Source organism: Wallemia mellicola (assembly GCF_000263375.1).
Source record: "Wallemia mellicola CBS 633.66 unplaced genomic scaffold WALSEscaffold_25, whole genome shotgun sequence".
In the NCBI taxonomy this organism is placed as follows: domain Eukaryota; kingdom Fungi; phylum Basidiomycota; class Wallemiomycetes; order Wallemiales; family Wallemiaceae; genus Wallemia; species Wallemia mellicola.
Window position 1 is genome coordinate 68,124 of NW_006531982.1, and position 18,229 is coordinate 86,352.

Consider the following 18,229-nt stretch of genomic DNA (forward strand, 5'->3'; position numbering starts at 1 on the left):
ACGTTATGTTATGTATTCCTGTGAGCGTGTCTATCATTAAATATATTTGATGTTGACTGTACGAAAGACATAATAATAGGAAGCTTGAACATAAGCGTATGGATCTATTTCTCAATGAAAGTGATTGTTCTAGGCATTAGCGAAGCATGATATCACTGTTCATTCGACAATTGCCTTGGACCCCCATATACAGCCATTCATCAAGGATTCGAATAAGATATGGGGTAGTGAATTACTTCAAATTAGCTTGAATCGAATGAAAAAGAAGGTCCTCAAGTATCGTGACCATGTTCTGGTTACGTTAGTGCCTATTGACTTCAGTGCATGGGTGTTATGAGCACTCCCACAGCGGAGCAATTCTAGCAATGGCGCAGGATTCCCCAAACTGGTACTATTTTCAACGTTTCATTTCATACGTGCTTGTTAGAAGAGCTACTAATTTCCTATTGGTCTAGAAGTGACGTCACTGAGGAGATGTCTTGGTAAAATGTGTTTCAAGTATTAATTAAGAATCGTAAATATTATTCTGTAAACTAAGCCTATCCAAACAAGCCCCTCAAACACCTTGGATGTAAGTGGAATTAAGATGAATACTACATATTACAAAACTCCATTCAACTAATCATTATGAAACCTTGAGATATTGGAAAGTGATATTGCAATCTTAGGAGTAACTACTTAAAAAGAGCAATATCCTGTATATGTTTACCAGTATTGACATTTGCTCTTGTTCCAGTGAAGATCAAGGCAGTTGTTTCCAAAATCACAGCCTGCCTGAGGTCCTTTATAGAGACACATACTGTTAGTACTTGCGTTGCTGTCATAAAGACAGTCATGTCCAGCTACACTGATACCATCATCAGTAGTACATTTATCGATGATTTTTTGTAACCTATCAGCTCTTTCTTTACCCGAAAATGTGGCACCACTTGATTCCCAGATAGTATCACCATTTTCAAACCAATGGTGCTCACCATCTACTTTTCCTGCCTTTAAGTCCTTGACTAATTGTTTTGCTTCACTAGCCAAGGTGTAGTACTTGGTGTCACAACATACCTCTGGTGTACCATGTATGTCAAAAGCTAATACTGAAGAAATAGCAATTGTCATAAGTGTAAGTGTTTTTGTTATTGGAGTCATTGGATGTTTGAATATGTATTGAAAGAGAACTAGCTAATTGGGATATTTATTTAATTCCTGGCGCCACAGCATTGGAAAATTTCCGACAACGTGATCTCATGTTAAAGTTCCGATACTTTGTTTTGCTGTGTTTCATGCAAGGTACAAATTGGAATAATTTGATACAGATGACACAAACAAAATATTTGATTAGTCTACTAGAATAAACCATACATATATTTAGCTAAATTATAGGAGTCATCAATGTGTGATCTTCTGATAAAGCTCAACATAATACGCTGTGCACATTTATTCCGAGAAGATATCAACAGACATGATTTTTTGATATGTATTGGATATTCGTAAAAAAAAAACTCTATGAACCTAATTGTCCTTTTTCTCCTGTAAAGTAAATGTTTGCGATACATAGTCACCGATGTGGTATTTTAAAAAGTCCCGCATAACAAAATATACTGAATAAATTAATCATGTATGTACATGAATTATTGCAACGTATCAAAAACGAAAGTCAGGTAAATTAAAAAAACAAAACAAAAATAATCCGTCAGGAACAGGATTCGAACCTGCGCACCACATGGGTATTTGATACCTTTAAGTTCAGTGAACTATTCGAGTCAAACGCCTTAACCACTCGGCCATCCTGACATGAAATGAGAGCTATTCTTTGCATTATACTATTCAAGACGTCACAATTAACATTTCATCGAAAATTTCAAAATTTTTCATATTCTCGTGATTAAGGAACTCCAGAAGCTTATTGTTATCAAGAACAGTCAAGAGGACATAGGTTAGCAGAACATTATACAATATTAATCAGGAAAAGCTTTTAGTTAATTGGACATTCCCTCTGGATCCTCGTAATATGGGGCAGATTGATAGATGCAGTTAGACTTTGTATCTTATTGATAGGTTTCGAATTCGTCGTTATCTTAATTTCATCTCATTATTGCTATGAATTGTAAACATGTTTGATAGTTGTTAAAAAGGTCATTGTCCACCTGAAATATTGATCACTTACATGTATTTTGCATTGAATCATTGTTCTCGCTTTCTCTCCTTCTCTCCTCATTTAAGACCATCATTATGTATGAATGTTCCATCTGGCATCACAGATCATCGTAAATATGGTAAACATTGTCATAGGTGTGTATTCGTCTCATACTGACGGTTCGTGTTATTCCAAAGATGTAATCTACATGGATCAAGATTGTCTACTTTTCTATCTCCTTTTAAAATTTACCATTTTAATTTCGGCGTTAGAACCTTCACGATATTGGGTAGCACAACAACTGAGGCACCCCTTCTTTTCAGGTAACTCAGAGGTTTATCAACCTAAAGCTAGTTTCATATTCAGCGGTTGCGGCACGAGCCCCTCAATTTATTTATACACCCCTTGCGACCAGTACGCTGGATGCATCATATGAGGGAGTGTCATCGTTTTATATTTGTTCCAACTGGCAGTAACATATATATTTAATTGTATTAATAATGTGTAACGGGTGGTTATACTTGGAGCTGCTGAAGAGATGTTAGGAATTGCATCATACCAGAGTCTAGGTGCTTGACCATATGTAAATTATAGTAATCAGGGATGTATTCTGGTTCAACGCGTTCGCATAACTCTAAATGGGTTATATTGCTTCATAATAACGCGTTTAGTCCCTGCTTCTCTTAGAACTGCTTCAAAGACCCATAGAAATTCAGGTACAGCGCTGAGCATACATAGTCTATTAGTTGTTATGCGCAAGAATAAAGGTAGGAACAAGATATCAGTTAGGCACAAGCGGTCTGTGAAGACTATATAAGGAGACGTATTTTATACAAAAACATCATCGATAGTAAAACATATACTAACATTGCCAATAACAGCAACTATTTAAGCCCAATCTTTTTCCTAGAGGGTTGGAGGGCTGGTATTGACTGGAGTCTTCCGTTCCGCCTGTCCCGAAGGTATGCTTATACTTCCTATATAAGTAACAAAGGTATATATATTCCCATATTCCTGAGAGCTAAAATCAGAAAGACTATTTGGAAGATTGTGAATAAATCAGCGTCATTGTAATTTGTTCTCCAGAAGAGGTCCTCCTGAGCTTGAGAACAATATATGATTGCAATGTTTGTATCAAAAGTACTAGAGTCAAAAATATAAGACATAACATGAAAAGTCACGAAATATCTGTCAAATTTATTACTTATTTAGTTCTTTACCTTTCTGTTTATTGATTTATTCGATAATGTCGCTCTATTTCTGTTTAGTGGAGGAAATTTTATAAAGTGGCTGTATTAATTGTAAATGCTTGTTCTGTATTTGTTCATATTTAACTCAGTTTTTGTACTAAAGTCAGATAATTATATTTATTGATTGAACCAATAACATAAGAAGAATACCCATGTATAACGTTTAGACAGTCTAGAAGGGAAGGGAAAAAAGAGATATAATACAATAGAATATAAAGTAGAAAAATCGTGTTTGTACATCGAGATGGTTGAGTCAGTGTATGAGATTAGAAGCAACGCAATTTGCTCTCTATTAATAAAATTAAATGTGCCAAGTCTCAAAACAAACCACTTACTTCTCTTTTGCATATCTTCTACACGTTGCTCAAGTTGAGCTCTAGCTCTATCCCTTTGGGCCCTCTCTTGGTCAAGTTTCATAGCAGATTGTCTCCTCTCTTCAACAACACTATTACGAGTGCTGTCTATTTCTTGCTGCTTCGAATCTATCTCTTGACGAAGTTTGTTGACTTCACTGGTAGCAACGTCGCGATCTTTTACGAGATCGTTCATGTTAACGCGTGCTTTCCTGAGTGACCTTTCAGAATCTGTTATGTGTAAGCTTATTATCAGTCGTAACTACCAATACTCACCCATCAAGGCATTCTCGAGAGTTTGTACTAAATCGATATTAGCTTGAAGATCAGCTTCACAATGATCAAGCTGCTTTGTGAGCGTCTTAATCTGCTGCTCAGCCTCTTCCAGCTGCTTGTTCGTATCAGGGTACATATCAGATTGTGAACGCATGCTAGTTGCACTTTCTGGACGTGATGAGGACGACTGCCTTTGTTTTCCATTTTGAGGTGGTGGTGGTGGCGGAATCGACGGTGGTGGTGTAGGTGGAGGTACATTCGAACCTCCTGAGTTACCACGGGAAAGACGTGGGGATTTAGGAGCAGCATCAATCAACACCGGTGACTGTAACTCATTGTCTTTAACTCTAACAGTCTCGTAATCCCTAAGAGCACTCTCTAAACGAAGCTTCTCCTGTGTTAGTTCTGATATTTCCTCCTTCGATCTTGTCAACTCGAGCTGCTGATACTCATAAGAATTGTTGCGAGTTTCGTAGTCATTGACGCGATTCTGGAGATTGTCTCTGTCTAAGCATGCACTTTCCATAGTCTTCTCCAACTCTTTCATCGTTTCAAGCGCTTTGGCGAACTCCTTCTGATCTGATTCAGATTTCTGTTTTTGGGTTTCCAATTGAGCTTTCAACATGGATGTTTCATCATAGCCACCACCACTTTCATAACGCTTAGTAGCGAGCTCGTCTCTCTCCATCTCCACGCCTGAGAGTGTTTCTTTGAGTTTGCTATTCTCAACTTCGTGTCCTTGTAAGTGACCCTTAACGCGTAATAATTCCTCTTCAAGCGCGCGAAGTTTGCTTGTGTGTCCTTCCTCTAATTCCTGTCTAACACCATCACGTGTGTTGCTGACATTCTCATCATGTTCAAGCTTGAGGTTTCCAATAGTTTTTGCATGTTCGTCATGTAACTCCCTTTGAGCATCACTAGCCAGAGTAGATGCTCTTTCAACCTCTTCTTTGTGTTTTCTACGTATGTCATTAATATTCTCTTCATGATTAGATGCCATTTTGTTCTTAACCTCTTCAATCTCCTTGATGAGAGTTTCATTAGATGATTTCAGTACATTCACTACTTGCTCATATTCCTTCTTGATTCCCTCAAGGGAGCTTTCGTGAGATATCTTTATTTTTTCAATGACGTTGTTACGTTCAACTTCCTTTTCTTCAGTTTTTTCACCATCATTCTTAATCTCGTTGATAGTTTTCTCATATTCCAAGTTGTTATTGTAGATCACTTCTTCATGCTGAGCTTTCAAGCTTGCGAGCTCAATTAAGTGAGAATCTGTAAGTGTTTTCTTAGCTGTGATAAACTCTTTCTCATTTTCTTCAAGTTGTTCCTCTAATTTCTTGAGCTCCTCTTCACGCTCGTCAAGCTTGTTCCTATATGCTTCAACCTCCATCGACATGTTCGTGATTTGTATCTTGGTGAGTGACTTGAGATCTTCATTCTGACGTTTTTCAAGCTCGTAAGATGATTTCAATCTTTCAATATGTTCGCTGTGAGCAGATTCCTTGATTGCCATTGAGCTAGTCATATAATTAGATTTATATGTGATATAATCGGAGAGCACCCACCTCATTAGTTCATTGTAACGTGATATATGCTCCTCTTTAATATCAACAGCCTTAGCGTCATCTTTTTCATCACCTTTAGCACTCTTTTCAGCGTCAGCAGTTCTTAATTGAGGTATTTCCTTCTCGAGAATGTTAATCTCATCATCTCTATCCTTGAGCGTCTTTTGTAATGTCTGAATTTCTCTTTCCAAACTCTCAACTGATCTAGTAGGTTGTTGTACTTGTAAATTATTCAAGCTCAAGCGAGGACTGACACCCCCTGGTGAAGGAGGACCTGCCCAACTCGAACGCGATCGACGATGTGAGGACAAGTCCTGTGATAATAATAAAGAAGGTGTACGCACGTGTCCATTCTGATGATTTATTCCTGTTCCTGTTGGTGTTGATGGTTGGTGAGTCGTTATTGGGGTTGTTGGACTTGTCCCTCCTGGCGATGTTGCCAGGGGCTGTCGACCAAAAAAAGCCGAAGTTCTGGCCAAATTGGTTGGTGATTGAAGGTTTTGCATTGAATTTCTACGTGGTATATTCAAACTATTCCTTCTACCATCTTTAGTTGAGTTTGATTGAAGAGCAATACCACCTGATTCAAATGATAACTTTCTTCTCAGTTTACCAGTGGATTGGTCAACTATATGGGTAGTAGGTTGTGGACCAGTTGCAATCACTCCATCCTCATTCATACCCATAACTTTGTTCTCCTCTATATGACCAGTCAATTCACCAATCTCTTTCAAAGCGTCACGGTATCTTGATTGAACAGATTCCAACTCATTGAGAGTCTTTTTGTGCATAAGTTGTATCTTCTGTAACTCTCCTCTCAATTCAATCAACTCTGATTGAATGATCTGTTCATTCTTCGATTCGTGTTGCTCAGGTGTATTTGGAGGGGTTATCTCCCTAACACCGTTAGTGTTGACCTTTCCACCTTCCAACTTGAGAGCTGTAGCAAGCTTGCTCTTCTCAGACTCTACCTCTTCGAGGCGCTTGATAGCTTCATTTCTGGCGGCGCCTTCCTGCTCAGCGCTCTTCTTGAGTGACTCAGACTCTTCGAGTATCTTCACCCTTTCTGTCATAAGTTCACCTAATCTGGTTTCAAGGTGGGTATGTTTGGAGTTACCCTCGTCAATTGCAGTGAGGAGAGCGTTCTTGTCATCACTATCGTTGTACAAGTTGAGACGCTCTTTAAGTTGCTCAAGTTGCTCATCACGTTCACGAGCATCCTTTTCGAGTTTCTCGATTTGTGAAACAAGCTCAACATTCACTTGCTCAGCGTTGCTCAATTTGCTCTCTAAGTCACGGATGTATTGCTCATTCTTTGATTCCATTTCACGATGCTTGGTAAGGTCCTTTCGAACATCAATCAAAGCAGCAGCAGAGTTATCATCGCCATCTGTCAATGACTTCAATTGACCTTCCAAATCTTTGACATACGCCTCAGTAGTTGACTCTCTTGTCAACAACTTTTGTAATCTTGCATGTAAATCCTCAATTACGGTGGTATTCTTTGATTCCTTTTCGACGAGTTCATCAAACTCATTCTCTCTTTCAGTGTAAACCATATTGGTATGATTAACCGCAGCTTTAGTAAGCTTGAGTTCTGATTCTAAGGTATTGATTGTACGTTCATATTCCTCAATGACTGGTGCGACCATTTCAGCGAAAGAGCTGGCCTTCTGTTGAACATTTTGTGACCCCTCAGACTGAGCATTTGATAATTGCATTCTTAATCTCTCTAATTCTGAGGTAGACTCTTCGTATTTATTTTCTAAATTTTCAACTTCTTCTTTAGATTTAACATCATCGAGTGAACTTGAGAGTGGTATTTTACCAGATTTTAAAGCATTAACATCTTTTCTTAACTTTGTTACGGTATTCTGAAGCCATTCTATATTTTCCCAACCGGCTTCAACTTGATTTACTTCAGCTTTGTTTTTGATATTTCTTGCTCTGTTTGCATATTTGAGCGTATTTATAGTTTCATTAGTATTGTATTCTGCTGGACTGACACATGCAATCATCGCGGTTTGGGCATTACCTCCTAGACTGTCTTGTAAAAGTCGCGTGAGTTTTGAATCTCTATATGGTATATAAGTTTTTGCTCTTGCTTTTGAAGGGTCGCCTAATGCACTAATAACATTACCAAGAGCTAAAAGACCAGAGTTGATTGAAATTGCTTCACTAGCTCTAGCACCTTGAGCAGCCGTTCTCTTTAATCTCTCAGAACCGGCCAAATCGACAAAATGGAACTTAGAAGTGATCGTCACGTAATTCTCATCATCGTCATCATCATCTACCCGTTTACCGAATGATGGTGATGGTGATCTTGCTCCCAAACTTGACGGTGGTCGTAAACCAGATTTGAAGGAAGTAGGTGTAGAAGGTCTGCCGAATGTAGGTGAAGTGACTCTCTGGGCTATACCTGATACAGGCCTTAAACGTGGGGTAGAAGGCGCTGCTGGTGGAGTTCCTGGACCGACATATTTCTTTTGGGTCAACGTTAAGGAGAAGATAGCGTGACTACGTGAAGATTGCGCATTCATTTCAGTCTCGTTGGTTTGACGGACATTTGAACCCTGACGCAAGTTCTTGAGTACGTCCGTTGAGCTATTTACTTGTGGTTCTCTAAGACCTGACCAGATGATGGTACCATTGCTGGCTTCTCTAATAGTCACCGGGGTCTTTTCTATACCACTGCCATAGCTGGTTTTGTCTGCGCCCAATAAATCGATAAGATCCTCATTGTAGATCTCAACGAAGGAGTTCTTGATTGAGTAGTCGACTGTTTTTGCATCGAGGGAGCGGAATATTTGATTGACAGCTCTAGGGACAATACCGGTTGTGTGTGATATCGTGGTATCTTGATTATCATCAGAAATGCTTGTACCCACTGCGGGAATGTTTAAGAAGCGAAATAAGGTTGTCTCAGAAACTCACTGGTATAGGATTTACCTGAACTTGTCTGACCGTAGGCCAAAACTGTTACGTTATAGCCGTCTATGAAACTTTCGACTAATTTCTCTACGTTATCGTTATAAACGACGTCCTGCGTATCAGAGGGTCCGTGTACTCTATCAAAAGAGAAGCTAGAACCGTCTATATTTACGGTATTAGTAGAAGATGGCTGTACTACAGTCTTCTGCCATCTCGTTGGTATAGAATTATTGTCTTGAGATGTAGATGGGCGTATCCTAACCGTGACTTTAACGGAAGTGAGCGCGTTAGATTGTTTATTCCTTGGAGACATATCTAGTTAGTCTTTTGCATATATTTCGGTATTTCGCGATCGCTGTAGTACTCCAAGTTGCTTCGCTTCTTACTTTCTCGACGACGGGATGAACAAATGAATAAAATATTTACAAGGCAAATAACAGACGATAGTGACGATAATGGTGATAAACCTGTTAGTAGTCTTACTAGTCAATCTATCGTCATCTCTCCTAATCTCCCATAGAACCCAAAGCTCTATATCGTCGTATTTCTGTTAATAATCTGTCTACTCTTGGTTGTATCATCGGCTGTTGTAGCCCGTACTTGGTATATACGCAGACGTGCTATGGTTTTAGGTTTGGATTATCCACCCCAGACCGGTCTATTCCCGTTCTTCAACGGTCACATGAACTCAAACAACGAGGGTAGCGAAATGGAGAACCTAGGACAATTAGGTAAAAAGCCTGAATTGTTTGAAGTTTATTTAGACAGAGACACTACCGTTCAATTCGATAAACAGCGCGTACGTCTATCCGCTCATTTCGCCGGCGTCTTTTAACCCCACACTAGCCATTCGCAGCCACTTTATCAGTTCCACAGGAGATGATATCTTCATTAAACCCTTCTGATCAGCCTGAATCTGATAGCGATAGCTATCTCCCAAACCCCAGCTGGTATAATGCTTCTGCACAGCTTGCACGTTTTTCTCGAACAAGAAGCAGATTCTGGCCTCCAGTATACCGCGGCAGAGATGCACAATACGATCGTAGACGTCGTTTACAAGCTCTTGCTGAACTCGCTCGTGAGCGCCAGGAAGAGGAGCGTCAAAGGAGATACGCTGAGCGTAACCCCACAAAATCACTTCCACCCCCTATTAAGGAGAACGTCACAACTCCCTCAATCAGTTTATCAATGTTAGTAGAACTCCCGACAAAGAATAAATCGGTCGATGAACTCCCTGATCTCGTTATCGGTTTATCAGAGACAAAGTTAAAACAGTCTGCAACTAAAGATGTCGAACAGTTAGTCCGAATTTCATTATAAGGAGATTATATGTATGCTATAGTATGAAATTTTGTTGTAAACTATTTGATTTGAACATGGTATAAAATTTTATTGTCCATTTGGATGTGATTGACTATGCTTGTTGCGTATTTCGTTTAGTTGATTGTGCATTTGATTTACACCAATTACTAGTGCTTGTATCGCGCCTTCTCCGAGTAGCATTGTTGGATATTGATGCGTACCTTGATGTTCACCTTTATAGAGTGCATGTTGAATCTGCAAAGTGTTCATCGCTGATGAGTATTGCTGATAAAGCTCTCTATAGTTTTCGTCGTCATTGAGTTTTTTGTCCAATCCTTTAAGCTTTGGTTTGGGTGGTGGTGGTGTAGACTCTTCTGAAGAAGTGTAATCCACCTTAGTGCGTTGTCTGGCTTTTGTTGTACTGTCTTCTACTTATCTAGTCAGCTCATGTACCCTCTAAGCGGCTTCACTTACCCTTTCTGAGACGCTTTGTCGTTGACTCCTTAGCTGACTGGGTAGAAGCACTCTTCTTTAGAGTCTCGGACGTGGCGTCAGTTTCGCGCTTCCTCTTGCCATTACTCTCTTTGCTCACGGTTGACGAGGAGTGTGTTGACAAAACACTCGGACTTCTAGAACTTGTTGATGGTTGCTCCTTCTCTTTCTCTTTCTCTTTCTCTTTTTCTTTTTCCTTCTCTTTTGTACCGCTCGCGTCTTTTGCAGTGAGCATTGCCTTAGCGGGCGACGGTGACCTGCTAATTTTCTTTCCTTGAGATGCGCGCAATAGATTCTGCCTTGTTTTCCCCGGAGCAGCCTTCTTCGATGTCGTAGTCGAACTAGTCTTCTCATTCTCTTTGGCAGTACTAGCAATGCATTGGCTTATCTTTCCTGTTTTGCGCTTGACTGCTGCAGCTACTTGCTGCTTTTCCGCATCGGAGTATTGTCTCCAGTTATCGACCTCTACATCATCCCACAGCTCATGCTTAAGGTGATAGATCGGAGTTGGAGCTTGCATTGTTTTCTGAGAGTATGCAACTTGGTTTAATAAATAGTGTATATCCTGAGGATTTGCTTGTAACTTGCTAGTCGCTTCACTTGCTTCAACACTTTTCAATGCTAGGAGTTGAATAAGGCGTGTTTTAAGATGTACGAGTTTGTCTGGATGAGTTGAAGGTGTAGCTGTTGGAGTTGCTGTTGATGGTGTTGGTGCTGCTGTTGCTGCAGGCGAGGGTGTAGGTAGGGCGGATGGACGTGGCTGTGGAGGCTTCTTAGCACCTGTTCTACCAGTAGCAGGAGGGGTATCCAATAAGACTGCCTTCTTCGACTCTTTCTCTTTTGCAAGCTGATCTTGCCGCTGACGTAGTGACGTTTGCTGAGAGCTGATTGACTGCGTGAGCTGCATAGGTGTAGCTCTAGCGACACTGCCATTGTGTTCTATATAGTTCTCCCCAGCGTTTGGCTTCTCAGTGATGTCGTACCTCAGATCATCGACTAGCAATCCGCCAGCATCTAGTTCTAGGCTGCTAAATTTATTTAAATTAATTAATTTATAAAATTTCATTTAACTTTATGTTTTTATTTAGACAGTCTTTTATTAAATCAAGCTCGAGCAGTTGTTTTGGTGTTGGTCGTAATTTAACATCTTTTATCAGGCACTTGTCGACGAATTCTTCAGCTTTTGAACCAAATTTTGTCAGACGAGGTGGATCCTCATTGACGATGTATTGCAGGAGGTCCAAAATAGACATCACTCCCTTTTTCTTCTTCGGCGTGTGTGTCTTGATTGTTTGCTTCGTAGCCAGGCCCTGGGTTACTCCGATCGTCGTACCTGCTCTTGATGACGCACGTGGACGTGTTGCATTCGATGGGCTCAACGTCGAGTTAGCGTTGAGCGTCAAATCGTCCTCCATTCCTTCATTATCACTCTCATCTTCTTCTATATCTGAGAATGGGAATCTACCAAGTGCTATTTCAACGAGTGTAATACCTAAACTCCATACATCTGATTTTACGGTATACTGCGCACCTTGTATACGCTCTGGAGACATATATGTTGACGTACCGACGAAAGTGTCCGCTATTGAATTGATAAGCTCACCAGAGACACCAAAATCACATAATTTAATCTGCCCTTTCGAGTTTATCAAAATATTTGACGGTTTCACATCTCTGTGTATAATTCTATGCACATCATAGAGGTAAGTCAAACCGCGGAGGACACTCAAAGCGATCTGACCAAATACATCGTATGGCACAGGCCCTTTCTTCTTTATTATGCGATCGAGTGAGCTGGATAGGTGAGTCAACTATAATATAATTGTTTCAAGATCGACGCACCCTCTATCCATGTATTCCATACACATACAGATATGCGGTCCTTCTAAGTAAGCACCGTAGAATTCAATGATATAGTCAGAATGACAGTGATGCAGAATTTGTAATTCGCGCAGTATCTGCCTGCGTATTGGTGACTGACTCTCAATCAGGATGGTCTTTTTAGCCATTGTTGTGCTAGTAGGCTCATGAATAACTTTGCTCACGGTACCTCCATTCCCTGATCCCAGCTCATCCTGGAATTTAAGCTCATCGCCTCTAAGTTCCTTCTGCCCGGTCGGATCCAAAAGGGCTATCCTCTCACAAAGATCATCCTCTGTATTCTGCTGCCGTGGCGTGTTCGTCGACGTAGGCTGCAGCGGCGGTGGTCTACTCTTGCGCTGGTGCTGCTGCTGTTGTTGTTCTTGTGCTTTCGGCTGTTGTTCTTTGGGTATCGACTTCTTATCTTCTACTGATAGCTGTAGATTCTTGAAATTCCTCTTCTTTCTAATCGGCAGTCCTAGGCCGTTCGTCTCGTGTTCTGACATATTTCGTCAAGGTGGCCGTTCAACTAATCGTCGATATCTAAACAGGTATAAATTAAAATTAAAATATTTTTTACATTATTAAACAGCATTTCGCTGATTTCTTCTTCTTCGCCGGTCTTTGTTCTTCTTTGTAGTGTCTCTGCGCTGGGGGCACCTGCTGTACAGGGCTACGTAAGATATTTGAACGATCGTCAAACGTCTGCTGGGATACTGGTCTAAGGCTATAGTCTGGTTGTAATGTATTATGAATTGACTGTGGTGTCGTTATTATCTCTTCTGGTTGCATCGACGCGTCTGACAGTTGTGAAGCGCGGTAGTCGTGTATAGTGTCTAGTTCAATCTCATTCTTACTCCTCCTGTTGTCTGGCTTTTTGTTCAAACTACCAGTGCTACTCCAGATTTCGTCCTCACGATGCTTTTCCATCTCCATCTTTCTCGCGAGTGTTGGTACAACGACATCATCCCAGCTTTTGCCTGGTGGTAAGTTTGTCGATGTTGACGGTGGGACACTCCACGGCTCAAGGTCGACATCAGTCTCAGGCGTTGGTGGTCTATATGGCTCAGATTGTCTGCCCTTCGTTGGTACTCTCCTCTTGACTTTCTTTTTTGGCTTGTTCTGGTTATCATACATACCAAATGAGCTGTAACTACGTCCACCTTGGGATCTATTCGTTGATTGTGGTATATTCTTCGCCGCTGAGCTCGTACTGGGTCTGGTAATCTCCGTATCAACGACTTCCTGCGCATTTTCTTGTTCGTATCCACCATAAACATCTTCTGATTCTTTCATATATCCCGTATGGCCGAGCTTAGCAATTTCTAACATCTCCTCATCATTGCTTCTATGTCTATTGTGCATCATTGATACGTTGGTATTTGCGCGTGGTCTAACCCTCCTTGGTATGTTGCTCTTCGTTAAGACGTTGCTGGTGTTTGGCTGTCTATTTCGCTTCGGGAACTTTATGCGAGCGTTCGTCGACTCTATGAAGGTGTCCTCCTCTGTACTATCATCCGAAGCAGTACCATCTGGCATCTTTTCATGCAACAAGCTCGCGGGCAATGGTTCAACGAAGGCAAAGTTATCTTTGCTCCGTGATGATTTAGCTTTTGGTGTAGGTATCGCGTTGACAGGGGATAGAGTAGACATCTGACTGTATTGCTTCAATGGCCCATTAGCTCCCTCATTATGGGCTGACATCCTTTTTGTTAGCTCGCTGCTCTCCGACTCGAGTCCTGGAGGATGATATCAGCGGGGAATGCCTAGTATAACTTATTTATCTCACTCTTTCTCAAGGCAGGGACAATCTCGCCATCCCAGCGACGCGCCGTCATAATATTTATATTTCTGATATGACCGTGGTATGATGGATGGAACGAACCAAGCGGGACGTTTATTTTGACAAATATAAACAAGTTTATATGATAAAACACTATCTATTATAAAAACAAAGCGAAATTACTGTACAAATGTATGATTACTTGAGGTAAAAATAGCCAATCACTAAGATTAACAACAAGGCAAATATTATTCTCAGATATGTTTGATCTGCGGGTGCTGTTTGTTCTATCCGTGCTGTCTGAGTTGTAGACTGTTCAGCAGGCAACGACAGCTCTGGTGTTGTAACTGAGTGCTTCTCCAGATCGATGAACATATCACTGTTGAAGATAAACGCTTTGCTAGCTTCGTCTATAAGTATTTCTGTGTGCCTCTTTAGCCGTGTAATAGTTATAAGATTCTACTTACGTTTCTCCTCAACCGATTGCGCGATGATATCTAAAGATTTTCTAAACCAGTTCTTTATATTCTTAACTTCGGCTGCGTTGGCTGGATATTCCTGGCTAGGGTCTAGTGGTGGGAAATCATAGAACTGCTTAGCGTCCAGTTGCTCTAACATGTATGCCTTGCCCAACTTCCTCTGAATGATTTGACCACCACTAAGATCACCAAGGTAGCGTACATAAGCATGGCTAGCGAGTTGTAAGCCATCCGCTGAAGCAATCCTCTCCCTGTATGTCTGTAAACTTGGTGGTAACTGCTTCAAAACAGCTTCTGCGAAGGGATGTTCACGCCAATTTTGCTCTCCTTTTTCGCTTTGGAATTCTTTAGTTGATGCACTCAATAAATTTGTCAAATCGCTCTTCAACGCTGGTGCTCTAGCCAATACATCGAGTCTGCTCAGAGGGGATAAATGTGGATCGCTACTGTTCTTCTGTATAGCTATTTCCAGTGTATCATACAACTCATGCAACCATATCGTGTACTTGACGAAAGTAGAGAATGGCATTTGGGCACTAAGGAGCCGAACAGCCGTTGGTGACTGCGCTACCAAATCGTGCGCTATTTGCGTACCGCTTTTGAGCAACTTTGACGCAGGTGTCTGCTCGATATCCGCCGTGTTCATATCAATAACCTGATAGTAGGAGACAACAGCGATAAGCCGATCCGAAAGCTAAGATTACACCATAAAATATAAAATTTCCTAATACACTATGACAAAGTAAAGCATTTTTATCTTAGCATAGCCTAATCAGGGAAATCAGCACATCAGCCAGCGTTCGCGATCAGGGGTTAGTCACTAACGTCACGAAAGAGCACAGATTGTGCATAGGATCGGTGATAGGAAAGAGTCATTGGAACCCGCCCGACATTGTAGATCACTGTCAAGTACATACCTCACTAGATTCTGATTAGTCTGACAGCTAAATGCTTGGATACGAACCCGCACCTCTAATGCCAACGGCAGCAGTACCAGGGATACTCATTGTAAGCGCAAGTGGCAGAGACGTCGCGTGTGCACTCCCCAACAACTTATCTGTACGTTTACGTTTCAAATAGGGGCTTTGTTGACATATACGAGGATGCAATGGCATCTGCCAAAGAGCGTTGGAGTATACCGAATGATTTAGTTTTTAGATTGGGCGTTAAGGTCTGTCTCAGTTTTCTTTTTCCACAAATATAGCTCACCCCACTCGCAGAAGAAAGACGCACCAGGCTATCTCGCTAATACAGCTCAAGGAGATCTTATTATACTAGGTGACGATGCCGTTTACCAGCTTGTGAAGATGGGAAAGGTAAGACACTACAGGCACGGACATCATCAGCTTACAACGACCAGAGTGTCTTGCGCACTGAAATACAAGTTTATGCATCAAAAGAAGTCAAACCTAAGGAGGAAAGTAAGTGGTGGTGCTTCATGACGCTTATTGATCGATTAACTTGCCGTTCTGGCCGGTTAGAACCACCACCACCGCCTCCTGAGCCCGGTGAGTGTGTTATATAACTTTAAACATATATCTGACTACTCTGTAGTACCTGTTCGTTTATGACTTCTGTTTATATCCACGTAACGCTCCCCGCAGATAAAAATTACAGTGGAGAATTCGAAAGGCAAGATGTTCAGATTGGACACCAAAGCTCTGCCAGATATCAACATGGACTGGTCACAGAGTCAAGGCGGTCAATCGATGGTTGGCAGTTTTCTCGGTGAGTGATCCCTCCTCGACTTTTCTCTTGTCTCACTTTATACTTTCCAGGTCAACTTACTATTAAGCCACAAACGGACCCAGAAGGCAGAATAACATTCAGCGGCAAGGAAATACCGAATGGTAGGTGTCGCACTACCACAGTTCATAGTTTACGATTCAAATTCAGATTTGAACTTCTCCACATTTACGAACAACAAGAATGTGCGGTCGGAATGACTGATTATTTGTAACTGACACGATTGCAGGAAATGAAGACGGTTCAATTCCGCAAAAGCTCAAGCAAACCGTTTATACAGATCTTCTCGCCAATTGAACAATTCCTCACACTAGAGTTGTCACTTTCTGGATCCTGGCAGTGCAAGTCGACTTGGCCGGCATCTGAAATCAAGAAAGAAAAAGAGAAACAACTTGTTGGGTTCTTCCTGCGTGTTGGACCAGGTACGACTATAGAAGATGTAGTTAGCGGCTGCAAAACAGCGGGCTTGTCGTGGGAGGCAGTGTAGGCATCGCGTTGTATTTACTGTGTTACTAACAAGGGAGTAGTCCGAACGCAGGATGCCCTCGTCTTTCTCCAGATGACAAAACACCTTTCGATCCGGCAAATCCTGATCTTGTAGATTACAACGGGGTGGGTGATTAGAAGCCAAAATTCATTGCTCAAATGGTATAGGTTTTGCTTTCTGCTAAAGATTGTCCAGCTAGGCTAGACAAGGTGAGTGCAGATGTCCTACAAACATGGGTGTTTAATGTGCCTCTCAAGATTCTCGCTGAACAATTCAAAATCGACCCACTCGTCAGAACAAACTTTATGGCAGACATAACGTAAGTCATACCGCATTTCACTTATTTAGCTAACCTCATTAGACCACATTTATTCAGATATCCTAATATAGCATTTAGATTCCTACCACAAGGTGCGTCAGTGTCTTAGATGACCCATAAATACTCAAATTTTAACAGACTTTTACGAACCCGCCGCCACCCTTGCCATACGTCCAACGCCAGAGGTAACAGGTAGAATCTTCCTGCTCTGGCAGGGCGTTACAGATGCTGACAAATGGAAAGCCAGCAAAAAGCGCGACAAGATGCCAATAAATTGGGCAGAGATTGTCGGCTTTAACACAGAATCGCTCACAAACGACTCTCTGTTCAGATGCATAGAGGTAGGATGGATGGAAGTTGTTTCATAATCTATAATCTCTCTTAATTTTTACGAATTACGAAATTGCAATTGTTAAATTATAATCTTAGCTCCTTACTGTTGTTTTTTGTGATGAATCTGTTTTATTGCCCTATGCCCTTCGAGTGTAGCTTGTGCTGGAAGATTTAGGATCTTACTCAAGGTGTTTATGTCCTTCAATGATGGAATCTGGTTGTTTTGGTAGAATCTGTCAATTTCCTCGCTCTTACGCGGTTGTAATTGACTATTAGCGTGTAGTTGACCAAGGTAATTAGCACCTCTGTGGGCTGTATGGTATGTTAATTGATGTAATTCCACATAAAACATGACGCACCTCTCCAATGAGACCATGCGCGCCAGAGAAGGTAAAAGAGAGGCAAATTCGGCACTATGGGTATTATAGCAACCGGACTATACTTGTTAGTTGTTAAATCACATCCAGAATATCACTTACAACGTGACTGGTGATATAGCCAAGTATAACCACATTTTTTTACGATATTGATCAGATCTACTAATAAATGATTCCTTTACTGTGTCCAAGAGTATTTTATCGGATATCACGGATTCCGGGTAGAGAATATCGAGCTTGTGGGAAGTATTCACAGCTACACCATGTGCTGGCTCGATATGCTTTAGCGCCCACTCCTCGTATGGCACTCTATCCATGACAGCCTCTCCGCCGTTCCAAATCCGCTTCTTCCAGTGTCCTTCCGGAGACTCGCTGAGTTTGTTCCATTGTCTATCGCTCCAATTGACGGCTTTTGTCATTAAATTTGCCTCAACGGCAGTCTTAGGTGGTAGGGTCAATAGCGTGATAGGTGGAGTCTGCCTATATGCTTTGAGTGGCAGTGCAATCAGCTTCAACTTAGAAGACATAGTGGGGGTTGAATAGAA

General features: G+C 41.3%; 9 protein-coding genes and 1 non-coding gene across 10 annotated transcripts; 2 read left to right on the forward strand and 8 right to left on the reverse strand.

Moving 5' to 3' along the window:
- Positions 1-588: 588 nt before the first annotated feature.
- On the reverse strand, positions 589-1,136 carry WALSEDRAFT_61374 (hypothetical protein). The gene is made up of 2 exons (XM_006960250.1): positions 718-1,136; positions 589-653 (listed from the first exon to the last, which is right to left on the reverse strand). The coding sequence occupies exons 1-2, from the start codon at positions 1,108-1,110 to the stop codon at positions 615-617; spliced, it is 432 nt and encodes a 143-aa protein (XP_006960312.1). The 5' UTR covers positions 1,111-1,136; the 3' UTR covers positions 589-614.
- A 546-nt stretch (positions 1,137-1,682) lies between these two features.
- WALSEDRAFT_t86 lies at positions 1,683-1,785 on the reverse strand. The gene has a single exon. It is a non-coding gene; the product is annotated as a tRNA-Ser (tRNA).
- A 1,734-nt stretch (positions 1,786-3,519) lies between these two features.
- On the reverse strand, positions 3,520-9,809 carry WALSEDRAFT_33906 (kinesin-domain-containing protein). The gene is made up of 5 exons (XM_006960251.1): positions 8,510-9,809; positions 5,576-8,462; positions 4,008-5,527; positions 3,714-3,962; positions 3,520-3,667 (listed from the first exon to the last, which is right to left on the reverse strand). The coding sequence occupies exons 1-5, from the start codon at positions 8,817-8,819 to the stop codon at positions 3,645-3,647; spliced, it is 4,989 nt and encodes a 1,662-aa protein (XP_006960313.1). The 5' UTR covers positions 8,820-9,809; the 3' UTR covers positions 3,520-3,644.
- On the forward strand, positions 8,535-9,826 carry WALSEDRAFT_58630 (hypothetical protein; the record flags this gene model as incomplete). Its single annotated transcript, XM_006960252.1, has 3 exons — positions 8,535-8,975; positions 9,027-9,305; positions 9,353-9,826. The coding sequence occupies exons 1-3, from the start codon at positions 8,916-8,918 to the stop codon at positions 9,824-9,826; spliced, it is 813 nt and encodes a 270-aa protein (XP_006960314.1). The 5' UTR covers positions 8,535-8,915.
- Positions 9,827-9,851: 25 nt separating this feature from the next.
- Positions 9,852-10,818, reverse strand: WALSEDRAFT_61375 (hypothetical protein). Its single transcript, XM_006960253.1, has 3 exons — positions 10,401-10,818; positions 10,283-10,346; positions 9,852-10,236 (listed from the first exon to the last, which is right to left on the reverse strand). The coding sequence occupies exons 1-3, from the start codon at positions 10,533-10,535 to the stop codon at positions 9,896-9,898; spliced, it is 540 nt and encodes a 179-aa protein (XP_006960315.1). The 5' UTR covers positions 10,536-10,818; the 3' UTR covers positions 9,852-9,895.
- A 597-nt stretch (positions 10,819-11,415) lies between these two features.
- Positions 11,416-12,405, reverse strand: Pbs2p (Pkinase-domain-containing protein; the record flags this gene model as incomplete). Its single annotated transcript, XM_006960212.1, has 3 exons — positions 11,416-11,568; positions 11,620-12,094; positions 12,143-12,405. Coding segments are annotated over 3 exons (891 nt in total), but the record flags the coding sequence as incomplete, so codon positions are not given.
- A 298-nt stretch (positions 12,406-12,703) lies between these two features.
- WALSEDRAFT_58632 (hypothetical protein) lies at positions 12,704-14,001 on the reverse strand (the record flags this gene model as incomplete). The annotated part of the gene is made up of 2 exons (XM_006960254.1): positions 12,704-13,899; positions 13,950-14,001. The coding sequence occupies 2 exons, from the start codon at positions 13,996-13,998 to the stop codon at positions 12,737-12,739; spliced, it is 1,212 nt and encodes a 403-aa protein (XP_006960316.1). The 3' UTR covers positions 12,704-12,736.
- An 83-nt stretch (positions 14,002-14,084) lies between these two features.
- Positions 14,085-15,215, reverse strand: WALSEDRAFT_61376 (heme oxygenase-like protein). The gene is made up of 2 exons (XM_006960255.1): positions 14,411-15,215; positions 14,085-14,365 (listed from the first exon to the last, which is right to left on the reverse strand). Exons 1-2 carry the CDS (start codon positions 15,066-15,068, stop codon positions 14,142-14,144), a joined length of 882 nt encoding a protein of 293 aa, XP_006960317.1. The 5' UTR covers positions 15,069-15,215; the 3' UTR covers positions 14,085-14,141.
- Positions 15,216-15,307: 92 nt separating this feature from the next.
- WALSEDRAFT_33913 (hypothetical protein) lies at positions 15,308-18,200 on the forward strand. The gene is made up of 17 exons (XM_006960256.1): positions 15,308-15,481; positions 15,525-15,593; positions 15,643-15,738; positions 15,783-15,843; positions 15,904-15,930; positions 15,977-15,981; positions 16,027-16,150; positions 16,201-16,272; positions 16,319-16,353; positions 16,398-16,651; positions 16,696-16,780; positions 16,823-16,864; positions 16,913-16,974; positions 17,017-17,066; positions 17,113-17,621; positions 17,669-17,743; positions 17,787-18,200. Exons 1-15 carry the CDS (start codon positions 15,371-15,373, stop codon positions 17,340-17,342), a joined length of 1,323 nt encoding a protein of 440 aa, XP_006960318.1. The 5' UTR covers positions 15,308-15,370; the 3' UTR covers positions 17,343-17,621; positions 17,669-17,743; positions 17,787-18,200.
- WALSEDRAFT_70461 (hypothetical protein) lies at positions 17,133-18,211 on the reverse strand (the record flags this gene model as incomplete). Its single annotated transcript, XM_006960257.1, has 3 exons — positions 17,133-17,619; positions 17,667-17,743; positions 17,787-18,211. The coding sequence occupies 3 exons, from the start codon at positions 18,209-18,211 to the stop codon at positions 17,408-17,410; spliced, it is 714 nt and encodes a 237-aa protein (XP_006960319.1). The 3' UTR covers positions 17,133-17,407.
- Between the last annotated feature and the right edge of the window lie 18 nt (positions 18,212-18,229).

Excerpts from the sequence above, each read along its gene's own strand:
- WALSEDRAFT_61376 (XM_006960255.1), bottom strand. The coding sequence starts at position 15,068 with ATGAACACGGCGGATATCGAGCAGACACCTGCGTCAAAGTTGCTCAAA. Across the intron at positions 14,366-14,410 it reads GCAATCGGTTGAGGAGAAAC|AAATACTTATAGACGAAGCT; the intron begins GTAAGTAGAATC and ends AGAGGCACACAG.
- WALSEDRAFT_33906 (XM_006960251.1), bottom strand. The coding sequence starts at position 8,819 with ATGTCTCCAAGGAATAAACAATCTAACGCGCTCACTTCCGTTAAAGTC. Across the intron at positions 8,463-8,509 it reads TTCAGGTAAATCCTATACCA|TGGGTACAAGCATTTCTGAT; the intron begins GTGAGTTTCTGA and ends ACATTCCCGCAG. Across the intron at positions 3,668-3,713 it reads AGAAGATATGCAAAAGAGAA|AGAGCAAATTGCGTTGCTTC; the intron begins GTAAGTGGTTTG and ends TTTTATTAATAG.
- WALSEDRAFT_33913 (XM_006960256.1), top strand. The coding sequence starts at position 15,371 with ATGCTTGGATACGAACCCGCACCTCTAATGCCAACGGCAGCAGTACCA. Across the intron at positions 16,354-16,397 it reads CATTTACGAACAACAAGAAT|GAAATGAAGACGGTTCAATT; the intron begins GTGCGGTCGGAA and ends ACACGATTGCAG. Across the intron at positions 16,652-16,695 it reads GGCTTGTCGTGGGAGGCAGT|TCCGAACGCAGGATGCCCTC; the intron begins GTAGGCATCGCG and ends ACAAGGGAGTAG.
- WALSEDRAFT_61374 (XM_006960250.1), bottom strand. The coding sequence starts at position 1,110 with ATGACAATTGCTATTTCTTCAGTATTAGCTTTTGACATACATGGTACA. Across the intron at positions 654-717 it reads ACTGGAACAAGAGCAAATGT|CACTTTCCAATATCTCAAGG; the intron begins CAATACTGGTAA and ends AGATTGCAATAT.
- WALSEDRAFT_61375 (XM_006960253.1), bottom strand. The coding sequence starts at position 10,535 with ATGCTCACTGCAAAAGACGCGAGCGGTACAAAAGAGAAGGAAAAAGAA. Across the intron at positions 10,347-10,400 it reads CAACACACTCCTCGTCAACC|ACTCTAAAGAAGAGTGCTTC; the intron begins GTGAGCAAAGAG and ends GCCACGTCCGAG. Across the intron at positions 10,237-10,282 it reads GACAAAGCGTCTCAGAAAGG|AAGACAGTACAACAAAAGCC; the intron begins GTAAGTGAAGCC and ends CTAGATAAGTAG.